General features: G+C 41.9%; 1 protein-coding gene across 1 annotated transcript in view; it reads right to left on the bottom strand.

Annotated features, from left to right (window-relative positions):
• The window catches only part of LOC132827952 (dynein axonemal heavy chain 17-like), a 443,350-nt gene that overhangs the window by 148,013 nt on the left and 277,370 nt on the right, over nucleotides 1-17,967 (bottom strand). Inside the window, exon 44 of the mRNA XM_060844799.1 lies at nucleotides 10,380-10,662. Coding sequence (XP_060700782.1) covers nucleotides 10,380-10,662 — 283 coding nt within the window. The remainder of the gene's footprint in view (nucleotides 1-10,379; nucleotides 10,663-17,967) is intronic.

Consider the following 17,967-nt stretch of genomic DNA (forward strand, 5'->3'; position numbering starts at 1 on the left):
TGGAAGTCAATACCAGCACGACTGTTTCAGTGATCGCAGAAACAGTCTTTCACAAAATTTGCTTTGGAATCCAGCCTTCAGGATTGCACACTGACTGAGCCTGTACTGGGGAACTTTTGGTTCTGGTCTCATGAGAAGCAGCTGGTTCAGTTACCACTACTTGTAGTAAAAAGCTGATGTCCAACTTGATGGGCAAAATTGGTTGAGGAAGTTTCACATTGATTGAAAAATGTTGAGCTAATTAGAAAATGGCTGCCTGAGTAAAGCCCTAATTAAATTCCCAGAAGTTTATTCAAAAGGTCTAGGGACTATCAAAGGGCCATGGCCACCCTGCAGAAAACAATTCCATGATCCTGCAAGGCCCACCCAGTACCAGAAATCTGAAGGCTGGAAGTGAAGGAATCATCAAACCAGTCCAGTTTGTGGAATGGGCTGTACCAGGTGAAGCCTAACAGGTCAGCTCACCTTTGGGGATTTCAAACAAACAGTGAACTGCTTGTCGCAGCTCGATAAATTAGCAGTCCATTGCAGAGAGGACATATATGTAAAGCTGACAAGGGGATACTGTCCATCACAAAGCTGGACCTGAGCCATGTATACTTCTAATTGTGGTTAGGTGAGGATTCCCAGATATATGCCACAATTATTACCCATAAGAGTTAGTATCAGTGTACAATACTGCCATTTGAGATATCCTCAGCTGTGCTCATTTCCAGCAGACAATGGAGAACATTTTACAAGTTCTACCTCAGGTTTCCATTTATTTGAATGATGTGCTAATGACTTGGACATGGTGTTTAAACATTTCTCCCAAGCGAGCGTATGCCTTATATGGAAAAAGTGTTCCAGGCACCCCAAGCTACCTACTTAAGTTACAGAGTTGACAATACTGGCCCCGCACCAATCAACCACACCGTCCTATGGCCCAACATTTCAACTCCCCCTTCCACTCTGCTGAGGACATGGAGGTCCTGGGCCTCCTTCACTGCTGCTCCCTCACCGCCAGACGCCTGGAGGAAGAACGCCTCATCTTCCGCCTCGGAACACTTCAACCCCAGGGCATCAATGTGGACTTCAACAGTTTCCTCATTTCCCCTTCCCCCACCTCACCCTTGTTCCAAACTTCCAGCTCAGCAATGTCCCCATGACTTGTCCTACCTGCCTATCTTCTTTTCCACCTATCCACTCCACCCTCCTCCCTGATCTATCACCTTTATCTCCTCCCCCACTCACCTATTGTACTCTATGCTACTTTCTCCCCAACTCCATCCACCTCCACCCTTATCTCTCCACCCTTCAGGCTCTCTGCCTTTATTCCTGATGAAGGAATTTTGCCCAAAACGTCGATTTTACTGCTCCTTGGATGCTGCCTGAACTGCTGTGCTTTTCCAGTACCACTAATCCAGAATCTGTTTTTCAGCATCTGCAGTCATTGTTTTTACCTAATACTGGGTTGCACCAGTTGAAAGAAAGTGAGGTCAATCAAAAGTCCCCTGGCTCCCACATGTGTACTGGAGCTTAAGTCTTTCCATGAGCTGGTGAATTATTAAGGAATGTTAATACATAATTTGGTGACCATCAGGCACCTTTGTATCAACTCTTAAAGGGTCTGCCTTGGAAATTGTCAAATAGTCAAGCCATTCAGTGAAGTGAAGGGACAGCTAACATCCTCTCAGGTGTTGGCATATTATGATCCCAAGAAAGATCTGGTATTGACATGTGATGACTCACCATTCAGCATCAGCTAAGTATTATCTCATAGGTGATCTAATGACCAGCAACTCAATAGTATATGCATCCAGGACTTTGGCTAATGCAGAAGGAAGGTTTGTTTGTCATATTGAGTCAGGAAGTTCCAACAATACGTTTATAGACAAAAATTTCTAATAGGCGACAAACCCCTGCGATGTTTACTTATAGGAGACAAGGCAGTGCTGTTCATAACTTCAGGCTGCATTCAGCAGTAGGGTCTAATAATAAGTATGTATAATTACAAGTTGGAACACTACCTGAGAGGCCAAACAACTAATGTGGATGCATTGAGCTGCCTCCCACAAGCCAATATACCGCTGATGGTTATGTCACTGGAAGAGTCCATAATGGTGTTAAATTTTCTGGATACTTCCTGTCACAGTTGACAATATGAGACTTTGGATGCAGAAAGACCTGATCCTGGCAAATCGAACAGCAGGTGGTGATGGGGGAAGAGCAGTCGCAACCACAGTTGAAACATTTTGGATCTAGAGAGACCGGATCACAGTAGAGGACAGCATATTATGGGGAGCAAGAGTGATTGTCAAGCAAAGGTCACTGACAGTTATTGGCTGAACTCCACCAGGTCATGCAGAGGCTTCCAAAATGAGGATGTTGGCAAGTAGTTATATCTAGTGGCCAGAATTGGATGCAGACATAGTTGTGTTTGTTGGGTAGTGGCCAGAGTGACAACAATGTCTTACCACCAGCAGCTTCACTAAAATCATGAAAATGGCACCGCAAATTAGGGTGGCATGTGGCTCAGTGGTTAGCAGAGCACCAGGGACCCAAGTTCAATTCCCACCTTGGGTGACTGTGTGGAGTTTGCACACTCTTCCTGTGTCTGCATGGGTTTCCTCCAGGTGCTCCAGTTTCTTCCCACAATCCAAAGATGTGCAGGTCAGGTGAACTGGCCATGCTAAATTGCCCATAGGGTCAGGTGTAAGTATATGATAGAGGGATGGGTCTGGGTGGATTACTCTTTGGAATGTTGGTATAGACTTGTTGGACCGAAGGGCCTGTTTCCATACTATAGATAATCTAATCTAATCCTACGCTTGGTCACATGACAACTATGCAGGTCCTTTCAAGGACTCAATTTTCTTAGTCATTGTAGATGTCCACTAAATGTGGCTGGTTGTAGATTCATTCATCAAACATAGGGCTAACTATAGAAAGTCGATGCACATCTTTTGCAATACATGGACTTCCGGAAATGTTGGGGATACAACAGGCCATTCTTTCCCAGCAGGGAATTTGTTTATTTCAGAAAGTTCAAAGTTATTTGACATAAGGACAGCATTATACAATCCAGCATCCAATGGTCCGACAGACAAGCCAAACTTTGAAATTGGGCTTAAACAACTTAACTAGATACCAGATTGTCCCAGTTCCAATTTGATGATAGGACCACCCCTCTTGCAGCTACAAGGATAGCTCCAGCAGAATTGCTGCTGGGAAAATGTTAAATCTGATCTTTCCACCCTGGGAGGGTGTTGTGAAATGGCATCAAGAAATTCAATGCTAGACATCAAAAGTCTGCTAAGCGAGAGAGAGATGGCTTATTTCAGGGACATAGGTTGGTGCTGGAATCACGGAATGGCCCTCCATGGGTAAAAAACATGGTTGACACGAGGTCAGATCCAGTGATATATAAAATTCAGTTAGGTATGATGGTCCTGAGCAAGCACATGGACTGACTGAAAGCTGAAAACTTACACATAGTGTAGGAGCAAAATGTGCCCAGTTCTTCGACTGACTTTCTGACTGTGGAACCCATGGGCTCCAAGCATTAAAGATAACTCAGAATCTGAGATAGACGTGGTAGATCTCGTTGAGTCAAGAGGACAATTCATTTCTTTTTCCCCAAGACACCAAGCGTAAGTGGCAAGCTATCTGAGACAGAGTTGGAGAAAACCTGACATGGGCTAAACCTTTCTCAGGACAGCTACAAAAACAAAAATTGCCTATGCCCTCAGAGGAATGTAATGACGTTACGAGATCAGCCAGGTGGACCTCATGGAATGAGTTCCCTTACCGGTCCAGACTGAGAGCACCAATCAGGGAGCTCTGGCTGACAGGTATAAACAGGAGTAGCAGAGGTTCTGCTCACTGAGAGCTGGCTCTGAAGAAGCTGGATTAATGTCAAGGACTCCATGTGTAAAATAAGGGTAACTTGGTGATGGGATACCAGCCTGTGTGGAATTACCTCAAATTCTCTTTTGTAAATTTGAGAGTGCACAATGCTAGCAAGATTGGAAAAGTATGCCTTTGTGCACTAGGCCCCGAACTGAATTCTTCAGAGCAAAAATTTTGTCAATTATGGCAACACTTTAAAATAATGCACTAGTCCCTTTTAGATTGCACCAACATTATTTTAATTAAGATAGTAGGGCTCTGGGTATGTTGTCAAACAGACCTAGGGGTTCTGGTACATAGTTCTTTGAAAATTGCATCACAGGTAGTCAGGGTGGTTAAGAAGGCATTTAGCACACTTGCTGTTATTGCTAAGATCATTGAGTATCAGAGTTGGGCTGTCATGTTGGGGTATACAGGGAATTCGATGAGGCTGCTTTTGGAGTATTATGTACAGTTCTGGTCACCCTGTTAGAAGAAGGACATCAGAAACTGAAAATGATTCAGAAAAGATTCATCTGGTTGTTCTGGAACTGGAGGGTTTGATTTATAAGGATAGGCTGAGACTTTTTTCATTGGAGCATAGGAGGTTGAGTGACTTTTTATAAAGGTTTATAAAATCTTGATGGGCATGGATAAGGTAAATAGGTGAAGCTTTCTCTCTAGGATGGGCGAGCTCAAAATTAGGAATATTTTTAAAGTGAGTGGAGAAAGATTTAAAAGAGACCTGAGGGGCAACTTTTTCATGCAGAGGGGGTTCATATGCAGAATGGACTGCCAGAGGATGTGTTAGATGCAGGTACAATTCCAACATTTTAAAATGCATTTGAATAGGCAAATAAATAGGAAAGATTGAGGGATATGAGCCAAATGCAGACAAGTGTGATTAGTTTAGTTTGTGAATCTTGGTTGGCATGGATGAGTTGAGCTGAAGACTGTTTCCATGCATTAATTCCACAATTAATTCCCCATTTTCAGTCCAGTCCCTTATTGGCTGTACACCCATAAAATTGAGTTCTCCCCTTTACTATCAAGGATCTGACATGAAGAGTAGTGTATGCAGTCAATCTTAGGTTAAATCAGTTCATGGACCCCCAGTCTTTGTGTAATTTATTTGAGTCCATGTTTCACATTTGTATAGGCTTTGCAAAGATGCTGCCTCTATTTTACTATTTGAAGGGCCTAGTATACAGTATTTAGCTGCATTTCAGCTCTACATTTTTGATCTTTGGCTGCATGATGTGAGGATGAGCAGGCAGATTGGAAGAACCCCTCATGTGTCTTTTCCTGGGCCTAGCCAAGGTGGCCATGAACAGGTCTGGGAAATAGACTTTGGAGGGGTTCGTTAGACTTGATTCCCTGCCTCTCTGCCATGATAATGCTGCACCTGGGTGATTCCAGAACAGGAGTTGATAGACTTAAGGCAAACTGCAACTGGTGGACTGCAGAAATAACATTATATTGTAATGTTGTAACTTGCCTTGATGTGAATTTTGTTACTGTGTTCCACTAAGGAGTCATCACAATTTAGTTTAGATATCTATATTATTGATCTTAAATAATACAAACTGTGATACTAACTCTAACGCATTAAAACCCGTCTACTTCACAGAGATAAAATCAGGCTCAGGTAATATTTGCCAGTGACAAGCCCAAATGCTGATTGCCTGATCAGGAGGTTTGTTCCTGAAAGATGAAATTTTGTTGGCAGTCACACAGTAATGAGAAGCCCTCAATGTGAATGATTTGCAAATACTTAAATGTAATTGAAGTCCTAATATTGTCGATCACAATTGCAATTGATAATACATGATAACAGGCTACTAGACTAAGTGTGATTGAGGTTCATAAGGAGGAGGTATTAGAAATCCTGCAGGGTGTGAAAATAGATAAGTCCCCTGGGCTGGATGGGATTTATCCTAGGATCCTCTGGGAAGCCAGGGAAGAGATTGCTGAGCCTTTGGCATTGATCTTTAAATCGTCATTGTCTACAGGAATAGTGCCAGAAGACTGGAGGATAGCAAATGTGGTTCCCCTGTTCAAGAAGAGGAATAGAGACAATCCTGGTAATTATAGACCAGTGAGCCTTACTTCAGTTGTTGGTAAAATGTTGAAAAAGGTTATAAGAGATAAGATTTATAATCATCTAGAAAAGAATAATTTGATTAGGGATAGTCAACATGGTTTTGTGAAGGGTAGGATGTGCCTCACAGACCTTATTGAGTTCTTTGAGAAGGTGATCAAACAGGTAGATGACAGTAAACCAGTTGATGTGGTGTATATGGATTTCAGCAAGGCATTCGATAAGGTTCCCCACAGTAGGCTATCGTACAAAATGTGGAGGAATGGGATTGTGGGAGATATAGCAGTTTGGATCAGTAATTGGCTTGCTGAAAGAAAACAGAGGGTGGTGGTTGATGGAAAATGTTCATCCTGGAGTCCAGTTACCAGTGGTGTACCACAAGGGTCGGTGTTGGGTCCACTGCTGTTCGTCATTTTTACAAACGACTTGGATGAGGGCGTAGAAGGGTAGGTTAGTAAATTTGCAGACAACAGTAAAGTCGGTGGAGTTGTGGATAGTGACAAAGGATGTTATAGGTTACAGAGAGACATAGATAAGCTGCAGAGCTAGGCTGAGAGGTGGAAAATGGAGTTTAATCCAGACAAGTGTGAGGTGATTCATTCTGGTCGGAGTAACCAGCATGCAAAGTACTGGGCTAATGGTAAGATTCTTGGTCGTGTAGATGAGCAGAGAGATCTCGGTGTCCAGGTACACAGATCCTTGAAAGTTGCCACCCAGGTTGACAGGGTTGTTAAGAAGGCATACAGTGTTTTAGCTTTTATTAATTGAGGGATCGAGTTCCAGAACCATGAGGTTATGCTACAGCTGTACAAAACTCTAGTGTGGCCTCACTTGGAGTATTATGTACAATTCTGGTAACCGCATTATAAGAAGGATGTGGAAGCTTTGGAAAGGGTGCAGAGGAGATTTACTAGGATGTTGCCTGGTATGGAGGGAAAGTCTTACAAGGAAAAGCTGAGGGACTTGAGGCTGTTTTCGTTAGAGAGGAGAAGGTTGAGAGGTGACTTAATAGAGACATATAAGATAATCAGAGGATTAGATAGGGTGGACAGGGAGAGACTTTTTCCAAATATGGTGATGGCGAGCACGAGGTGGTATAGCTTTAAATTGAGGGGTGGTAGATATAGGACAGATGTCAGAAGTAGTTTCTTTACTCAGAGAGTAGTAAAGGTATGGAATGTTTTGCATGCAATGGCAGTAGATTCGCCAACTTTAAGTACAATTAAGTCGACATTGGACAAGCATATGGACGTACATGGAATAGTGTAGTTTAGATGGACTTCAGATTGATATGACAGGTCGGTGCAACATCAAGGGCCACAGGGCCTGTACTGCGCTGTAATGTTCTATGTTCTATGTTCTATAACCTGGCAATAAGGTCAAGCCAAAACCTCAGAATTCCCTCTCTCACAACTCTCTGGCACCACTTCAGCAGTTTAAGAAAATAGCTCACCACAATTTCTTAAAGGCAGTTTTAGGGAGCGGAAATAAATCCTGGCCCTATAGATAACATAATTGGAATGAATGAGGGGAAAAAAGCCCCGTAGCTAGATAAATCATATGAAGTCCTAAGAAAAATATTTCCTTTCTGCAAATTTGCACAGCGGGTTGCCTGTTTAGGAAGCAACTAAGTGAAACAACTGAGAGGAGTCATGCAGTTGCTTTCAATATCAACAGTGTCCTCCCAAAAAAAATGACTGACTCACCTTAAATGAGAAGCCCTTTTGTGAGTTGCTGCACTTCAAATTCCCCTTTCCAACATACAATACTCTTAAAAGATCAGAGAATATGTTCAAAATAGTCGAGCTAGACCAACTGAATGCAGTTGGGCAGGAATGCTATGTATCAGCATAGTTACAGGAGAAAGGGCTGAGAAACATTTAGCAAACTAATCCTCTAGCTTCACCTTAGGGAATATCTTACATTCAGCTGTTACGCCAATAAGTAAAGCAGCAACTAGAGTCATAGAGATGTACAGCATGCAAACAGACCCTTCGATCCAACCTGTCCATGCCGACCAGATATCCCAACCCAATCTAGTCCCAATTGCCAGCACCCGGCCCATATCCCTCCAAACCCTTCCTATTCATATACCCATCCAAGTGCCTCTTAAATGTTGCAATTGTACCAGTCTCCACCACATCCTCTGGCAGCTCATTCCATACACATACCACCCTCTGAGTGAAAACGTTGCCCCTTAGGTCTCTTTTATATCTTTCCCTTCTCACCCTAAACCTATGCCCTCTAGTTCTGGACTCCCCAACCCCAGGGAAAAGGCTTTGTCTAATTATCCTATCCATGCCCCTCACAATTTTGTAAACCGCTATAAGGTCACCCCTCAGCCTCCGACGTTCCAGGGAAAACAGCTCCAGCCTGTTCAGCCTCTCCCTATAGCTCAAATCCTTCAATCCTGGCAATATCCTTGTAAATCTTTTCTGAACCCTTTCAAGTTTCACAACATCTTTTCGATAGGAAGGAGACCAGAATTGCACACAACATTCCAACAGTGGCTTAACCAATGTCCTATACAGTCGCAACATGATCTTCCAACTCCTGTACTCAATACTCTGACCAATAAAGGAAAGCATACCAAATGCTTTCTTCGCTATTCTATCTACCTGCGACTCCACTTTCAAGGAGCTATGAACCTGCACTCCAAGGTCTCTTTGTTCAGTAACACTCCCTAGGACCTTACCATTAAGTGTATAAGTCCTGCTAAGATTTGCTTGCCCAAAATGCAGCACCTCGCATTTATCTGAATTAAACTCCATCTGACACTTCTCAGCCCATTGGCCCATCTGATCAAGATCCTGTTGGAATCTGAGGTAACCCTCTTCACTGTCCAGTATACCTCCAATTTTGGTGTTATCTGCAAACTTATTAACTGTACCTCTTATGCTTGCATCCAAATCATTTATGTAAATGACAAAAAGTAGAGGACCCAGCACGATCCTTGTGGCACTCCACTGGTCACAGGCCTCCAGTCTGAAAAACAACCCTCCACCACCACCCTCTGTCTTCTACCTTTGAGTCAGTTCTGTATCCAAATGGCTAGTTCTCCCTGTATTCCATGAAATCTAACCTTGCTAATCAGTCTCCCATGGGGAACCTTGTCGAACGCCTTACTGAAGTCCACATAGATCACATCTATTGCTCTGACCTCATCAATCTTCTTTGTTACTTCTTCAAAAAACTCAATCAAGTCTGTGAGACATGATTTCCCACGCACAAAGCCATGTTGACTATCCCTAGTCAGTCCTTGCCTTTCCAAATACATGTACATCCTGTCCGTCAGGATTCCCTCCAACAACTTGCCCACCACTGAGGTCAGGCTCACTGGTCTATAGTTCCCTGGCTTGTCCTTACCACCCTTCTTAAACAGTGGCACCACGTTTGCTAACCTCCAGTCTTCCGGCACCTCACTGTGACTATCGATGATAAAAATATCTCAGCAAGAGGCCCAGCAATCACTTCTCTAGCTTCCCACAGAGCTCTCGCGTACACCTGATCAGGTTCTGGGGATTTCTCTACCTTTAACTGTTTCAAAACATCCAGCACTTCCTCCTCTGTAATCTGGACATTTTGCAAGATGTTACCATCTATTTCCCTACAGTCTATATCTTCCATATCCTTTTCCACATTAAATACTGATGCAAAATATTCATTTAGTATCTCCCCCATTTTCTGATGGCTCCACACAAAGGCTGTCTTGCTGATCGTTGAGGGGCTCTATTCACTCCCTAGTTACCCTTTTGTCTTTAATATATATGTAAAAATCCTTTGGATTTTCCTTAATTCTATTTGCCAAAGCTATCTCATGTCCCCGTTTTGCCCTCCTGATTTCCCTCTTAAGTATATTCCTACTTCCTTTATACTCTTCTAAGGATTCACTCGATCTCTCCTGTCTATACCTGACATATGCTTCCTTCCTTTTCTTAACCAAACCCTCAATTTCTTTCATCTACTAATGATGTTTTTTTTTAAGTGAAATACTTCTCAACCACAAGAAATTAGCATGTTGTGTTGGCTTTTGGAATACGCAAGTGTAATGTTCAAATCAATTTGAATCTGAATTTTAAGAGCCAGAGTGATAAAGAAAACCTAATCACTTTAGCGACAGTTAGGATGGAAGCTTCTGCTATTTCTGAGAGTGTATTTAATAATACAGAACATGAACATTGCTGAAAAGGACACATTTTGAAACCCTTTCATCTTATACTCATCAGGACTTTTGCAAAAATACCATAGTATGAGGGAAAAACATTTTCCATCATTTGAAAATAGAGTGATGATTGTTTGTAAACAATAGAATTTGAATGATGCAGAAGAATCTAATTCACATTACAAATACAAAAACACACAAAAAAACACAAATTTGGTTTGAAACAAACACTTGTCAGGGCCTTACCTGATCTTGGAACATCGTACCTCCAAAACCCCAAACACAAGTAAACACAAAGTACAGTTCATAGAGTTCCTTGGGAGAATCAGCAGGTGTATTGATTGGGGTCAGAAGACATTCCATCAAATGGAGCACTGTCTGAACCATGGTGATCTCTGGAATTGGAGTAATCATTTTAAATCCTGTACGTAACTTTTCAAGGCAGGTAGGCAAGTATTTATCAAATAATATTAGAAGGTTTGCCTTTTCTGATTGCACTTCACGGCTTTCAATCCAGCTGGCTACAACACTAAAGGAGAAAGGAAAAAAAAATAATGCAATTGACTAAGTATATCAAATAAACATATTTTTGGGTTTGATTATTTTCATGTGTATTTTAGATTTCACTATCTTCTGCTAACGATGGCAGATATTGGGCTTAAGAATGCTGTTATGCAGTGTTCACATTTCACCACTAATTGGCCTAGCATAGTTCCAACATTGCAGGGAAGGGAATACTCAAAGTATTTCCGTCCTAAAGAGCACCACCCATCAAATTAGATACTGTAATCACACTGATGTCAACAGCACAATTATCATTGTTTAAATTATATAATATTGTATTTAAATTAAAGTTCTAAATTTGAAGGATATATTTTAAAATTTTGAACATCTCAGTTCTCCATTCACAACGTGCTCTATATATGCGGAGGATGTATGCTTAATTAGTGAGAAGGATGGTAGATGGTTGATGGTAGACGAGTAAGGACAACACTTTGATTAAGACAACACATCCATCCTCAGACAAGTCAAACAGAAACATGCACAAGAATTCCTAGAAGCATGGCATTCCAACCAGAATTCCACCAACAAATACATCGATTTGAAACCAATCTACCACCCTCTGAGAAAAAGAACTGGAAATGACATCACCCACCCAAAGAAACCTAAACACATAAATTGAAAGTGGGACATATCACCAGCATTTCACCGGAGGCTCACTGATGATGTTATCTAGTATGGTGATGAAACGTACAAAACCGAACCTTTCAGCTCAGCAAGTAAATCCACATCCAGATAATCCATACGCATGGCACTTGCAACAACACCCAATTATCTAATCACTAAATCTGTATGGATCTTGCTTTCACTTTACTACAAAAATAAATTCATTCTAAATTCAGAACAAATTATAAATCAATTCAAATACATCTTTTCAAATAGCTAACATAAGCAATAACTAACTATCCTGTGTCAGGCATTAGTGCCTGTCTCATTTCGGATAGTTCTTTTCCTAATGTGGTACTCCTATGAAGTATTTCCTCTGTTGATTGGGAGGTAAAAGTGTGTTGAAATCCCAGGACACTTAAGATGGCCTTCAAGCAGTTCAATGTTCAAAACTCTTGAGTATAAACTCTAGTACCTTAACTGGGACCAAAAGAATTTTACTCAGCTGGTTGTGTGCCACGAGAAATGAATTCAGCAGAATGTAAGGCAGACATGCTAGAATCCTGTGAGATGGTGGTTGAAGAAACAGCAATTCAAGTGTCTATAAGGTATGTAGGTGAGGAGATAGGATGGGTAGATGGATAGGACATGTAAATATATAGGATGGGTGAGATAAGTGGATGAAAGGGTTGTGCATAAGGTGTGTAGCGTGATAGGTGTGTAGTGTGGAAGGTGGATAGGTTTATATGTGGAAAGAATAGCAGATGGGTAGAGTGGAAGGCAGATAGGGAAGTAGGTGAGCTGAAAGTAGGTGGGTCAGAGGAGTTAGGTTAATTTGGGTAGGACAGGAAGTCAGCAGGATATCAGGTGGAGGGGTCTGATCAGGAGAGAGTCAGGTGTCAGTGGGGTCTCCAGGGTGAGGGGGAATTGGGCTGAATGCTTGAGGCATCATTGTGCAGTTTATTCTCTGACTGTAACTTAGAATTAGGGACAATTTCTGGGGAGAAGAGGAATTGTACAATTAAAAGTACAAACTTCCTGGACTATTCCCAAGAAGTCTTTGTATTGGTACTTCTGAGCAATCCCAATGCAATTTTTCCTAGGCATGTTTGATTTCCAACCAGACAGAGACCAGAGGATATGGGCCATTGTGAAATTTATGATTGCAGGAAAACAAAGGCAGCAGAAGGTGAGTCTTTGGAGCAGTGTGAGCTTCATGATTAATGAGACTGGAAGTAACACAACTGTGAGCACAGATTAACAGGCCATTTTTCTCACTTTAAGGAAGGGTGCCAGTGGAATAATAGCAATGACACTGGACTAGTAATCCAAAGGCTCAGGCTAATACTCAGGGGACACAGCTGCTAGTGGAATTTAAATTCAACCAGTAAATTTGGAATTAAAACATAGTGTCAGGAATGGTGACCATGAAAACATGGTTATCTTAAAAATCCATCTGGCTTATTGATACCCTTGAGGAAGGAATCCTGCCATCCTCACATGGGTCTGGTTGACATGTGATTCCAGATCCAAAGCAATGCGATTGACATATTGGATTTTGGCTGGGCTTCGCAAGCCACTCAGTTCAATGGCAATTAGGAATGGGTAACACATGCTTGCTAATGATACCCATGTTCTATATAAGTGTAAATTAATGACATCTAATCATGGCTAATTTGATTATCCTCAACTATACTTCCTTGTCTTTTCCTCACAGTATTTGAATTGTTTGTTGATTAAAAATCTGTCCATCTCATGCTTCAAAATGTTTAATTATTCAGCAGCCCTCTACAATAAAGAATTCCAGAAATTCACGACCCTCAAGGGAGAAATCCATCCTCATCTCTGCCTGAGATATGCAATTTCTTATTCTGAGATTGGAAGACCATAAAACTGTAAGACATAGGAACAAAACTTCTATCATGGCTGCTAAGTTTCTCAACCCCATTCTCTCACTTTCTCTCTGTAACCCTTGATCCCTTTGATACTCATTATCTATCTCAGTCCTAAATATACTCCATGAACTGGCCTCCACAGACTTCTTTGACAATGAATTTAATAGATTCACCACTCTCTTGCTGAAGAAGCTTCTTCTTACCTCTGTTCTAAAAGATCTTCCCTTTACTCTATGCATCGGGTTCTAATCTCTCTGACCAATGGACACATCCTCCCAACATCTATTCCATCCAGGCAATTCAGCATTCTGCATGTTTCAACTAGAACCCCCCTTATTCTTACAAACTCCAAGAATAGACCCAGAATCCTCAAATGTTCCTCATATGTTAAGCTTCCTACGCCTGGGACAATTCTCATGAACCTTCTCTGAACACCCGCTAAGACCAATACATCCTTCTGAAAATATGGGGCTCAAAACTGTGCATAATGCTCTAAATGTTGTCTGACCAGAACCTAGTAGAGCCTCCGAAGAACATACCTGCTTTTACAATCAAGTCCTCTCAAAATAAATTGCATTTGCCTTCCTAACTACAGACTTAGCTGCAAATGTGTTGCTGGTCAAAGCACAGCAGGTTAGGCAGCATCTCAGGAATAGAGAATTCAACGTTTCGAGATCACAGCTGCAAATGTGTTGCTGGTCAAAGCACAGCAGGTTAGGCAGCATCTCAGGAATAGAGAATTCAACGTTCGATTCCTGAGATGCTGCCTAACCTGCTGTGCTTTGACCAGCAACACATTTGCAGCTGTGATCTCGAAACGTTGAATTCTCTATTCCTGAGATGCTGCCTAACCTGCTGTGCTTTGACCAGCAACACATTTGCAGCTGTGATCTCCAGCATCTGCAGACCTCATTTTTTACTAACTACAGACTTAACCTTCAAGCTTACCTTGAGAGACTCCTGGACTAGAATTCCCAAGTCTCTTTGCAGTTCAGACTTCTGAATTTTCTCCCCATTTAGAAAATAGTCCATGCTTCTATTCTTCAACTAAAGTGGCACTACCTCACACTTTTCCACATTATACTCCTTCTGCCACTTCATTTCCCACTCACCTAATCTGTCCAAATCCTTCTGAAACTTCCCCACCTCCTCAATTATGCTGACTGTCCCTCTACTCATCTTTGTACCATTTGCAAACTTAGACAGAATACCCTCAATTCATTCATCTAGATCGTTAATGTGTAAAGTGAAAAGTTGTGGTCCCAAAACTGATCCTTGTCGAACACGACTTGTAACTGGCTATCATTCTGAGAAGGACTCTTTTATCCCCACTCACTGCTTTCTGCCAGACAGCCAAGCTTCTAACCATGGTATCTCATTGCCTCTAACACCATGGGCCCTTGCCTTAATCAATAGCCTCCTTTGCGGCCTTCTTGAAGTCCCGGTAGATAACATCTGCTGGATCTCCTTGGCTCATTACTTCCTCAAAGAATTCTAGTAGATTTGTCAGGCATAACCTCCCCTTGATGACACCATGCTGACTTTGCCCTATTTTACCATACACCTCTAAGTATTCAGAAATCTCATCCTTCACAATGGATTCCAGGATCTTACTCATGACCAAGGTTGGGCTAATCAGTCTGTACTTTTCGTCTTTTGCCTTTCTCCCTTTTTAAACAGTGGTGTCACGTTAGTAATTTTCCAGTCCTCTGGAACCCTTCCTGATTCTAGTGATTCCTGAGACATCACCACTAACACATTTACTATCTCTTCAGCTATCTCCCTTAGGATTTGGGTTGTAGGACATTTGGTTCAGGTGATTTATTCATCTTCAGGCCATTCAGTTTTTCTAGCACATTCTCCTTGGTAATGGCTACTATACTCAGCTCTGCTCCTTTACTTTCTTGAATTTTTGGGATATTACTCATATTGTGATTAGAATAGGTTCTCTACAGTTTGGAAACAGGCCACCTGGCTGTTCAAAGAGCAACCAACCTCAACCCACCTCCCTACATTTACCCCTGACTAACGTACCTAATACAATGGGCAATTTAGCATGCCCAACCCACCTAACCTGTACATCTTTGGACTGTGGGAGGAAACCGGAGCACCCAGAGGAAACGCACACAGACACGGAGAGAATGAGCAAATTCCACACTGATGGTCACCCGAGACAGAAATCGAACCCAAGTCTCTGGTGCTGTGAGGCAGCAGTACTAACTTCGATTGTGAATCTATACCCTCTGGTCTTAGATTCTCCCTCAGGTAGAATCAATCTTTCTGTATCAACCTTGTTAAGAACCCTGTAAATCTTGTATGAATTTCAATAAAGTTGCCTTTATTCTTCTAAAATGCCAACGAGTAGAGGCCCAGTCTACTCAAACTCCCACTCATAAGACAGCCCCTCCATTTCACAAATTTTCTCTGGACAACCTCCAATGCCAATATTCCAGCTGAGGTCTGACTAATGCCTTGTATAATTTTAGCAAAAACATTCACTTTTGTACTCCACTTCTTGAAATAAAGACGAACATTCCATTTGGTTCCCAATTACTTGCTAAATTGCATGCCAGTGTTTTGTGATTCATGAACGAAGACTCCTAAATCCCTCCTTTAGTCTGCAGTCTTTCTCCATTTAAACCATATTCTGCTCCTGTATTCTTCTTGCCAAAATGCATAGCTCCATATTTCCCCACATTGTATTCCATCTGCTAACTTGTCTAGGTCACTCCTTTTTCCTTTTATTCATTTGCAAGTTGAGGGCATCACTGGCTAGGTAGCATTTATTGTCCATCCCTAATTGACAAGAAGGCAGTTAAGAGTCAACTACATTGTTGTAGGTCCGGAGTCACATGTAGGCCAGACCAAGTAAAGATGGCAGATTTCCTTCCCTAAAAGGCACTAGTGAACCGGAGGGGCTTGTCTGTCAATCAACAGTGCATTCTTGATTAGTCCCAGATTTTCTTCATATTGAATTCAAATCCCTCCATCTGCCATGACAGGATTCGAACCCAGGTCCCCAGACATTATCTAAGTCTCTGGATTAACTGTCCAGCAAAAATACCATAAGGCCATTGTCTCACCTCTACAGACTTTGTCATTATCACCACTTGCCTTTCTACCTATTAATGAGTCATCAACAAACTTGGCAATAGTACATTGAGTTTCCTCACCCAAGTCATTATAGAGTCATAGAGACGTACAGGATGGAAATAGACCCTTCGATCCAACTTGTTCATGCCGAGAGATATCCCAACCCAATCTAGTCCCATCTGCCAGGACTCAGCCCATATTCCTCCACACCCTTCCTATTCATATACCCATCCAGATGCTTTTTAAATGTTGCAATTGTATTAGCGTCCACCACTTCCACTGGCAGCTTATTCCATACACATACCACTCTCTGCATTAAAAACTTGCCCCTTAGCTCTCTTTTGTATCTTTCCTCTCTCACCCAAACCTATGCCCTCTAGTTCTGGACTCCCCAACCCCAGGGAAAAAAACTAATTCTATTTATCCTATCCATGCCCCTCATGATTTTATAAACCTCTATAAGGTTACCCCTCAATCTCTGACGCTTCAGGGAAAACAGCCCTAGCCTATTCAACCTCTCCCTATAGCTCAAATCCTCCAACCCTGGCAACATCCTTGTAAATCTTTTCTCAACTCTTTCAAGTTTCACAGCATACTTCCGATAGGAAGGAAACAGAATTATATGCAATATTCCAACAGTGGCCTAATCAATGTCCTGTACAGCTGTAACATGACCTCCCAACTCCTGTACTCAATACTCTGACCAATGAAGGAAAGCATACCAAATGTCTTCTTCATCATCCTATCTACCTGCCACTCCACTTTCAAGAAGCTATGAACCTGCTCTTCGTTCAGCAACACTTCCGAGGACCTTATCATTAAGTGTATAAGTCATGCTAAGATTTGTTTTCCCAAAATGCAGCACTTCACATTTACCTAAATTACAATATACATTGTAAATAGCTGTGACCCCAGCATTGATCCATGTGGCACAACATTAATTAAAGGGTGTCATCTGGAAATTAGCTCTCCTTGCCCCAACTTTCTGATTTCTACTTGTGAGCCAATCATCTATCGTATTATTATGGCCTCAAAATGCTGGCTGCATATTTCACTCTTGGATATTGAATGCATTTTAAGAAAGTTGTAACAATCACCTCACACACTCTGCAGCCAAATCTGGGCACTATCACACTTCTAGTACTTGCATTTATTAAGATTACATCCGAGACCTTCCAGTTTCTCAATAGTTGGAGACAGGATATATTCTGACTGATGTGCCTTGGAGTCCCTTGGAATTCCCAATACAGTGACCAAGCAGGAATTGCCCATGAAGTTAAACTTTTGATGAGTTTTCAGCCAATATCTGTAAAACTCCGAGGAAATCTTCAGGATCTGCCTCATTCGCCTGGATAGTTATTCAGAGTATAAATTGCTCTATATTACTGATCATAAATCACTCACAATTACCCCTCCCTGACTCAACCCTTACAGCATCCTACTCCTCCACTCTGCTGGCACGACAGTTCACCCTTCAACCATTTACCAAACTAATATCTCATCCATTTGGCAACCTACCTCTTACCTACGAAACCTTCCGTCTACTTTCTCACCCACATGTGAGTTTACCTATTCAACAACCTGGCATTCTATCCATTATCCACTAAACTGTCATACTATTTCCTCCTCAAAATGGCAGTCCACAACCTCACCCACCTGGCATCCTAACTCCCTTACCC

The sequence above is a fragment of the Hemiscyllium ocellatum genome, chromosome 25 (assembly GCF_020745735.1).
Source record: "Hemiscyllium ocellatum isolate sHemOce1 chromosome 25, sHemOce1.pat.X.cur, whole genome shotgun sequence".
Classification (NCBI taxonomy): Eukaryota; Metazoa; Chordata; class Chondrichthyes; order Orectolobiformes; family Hemiscylliidae; genus Hemiscyllium; species Hemiscyllium ocellatum.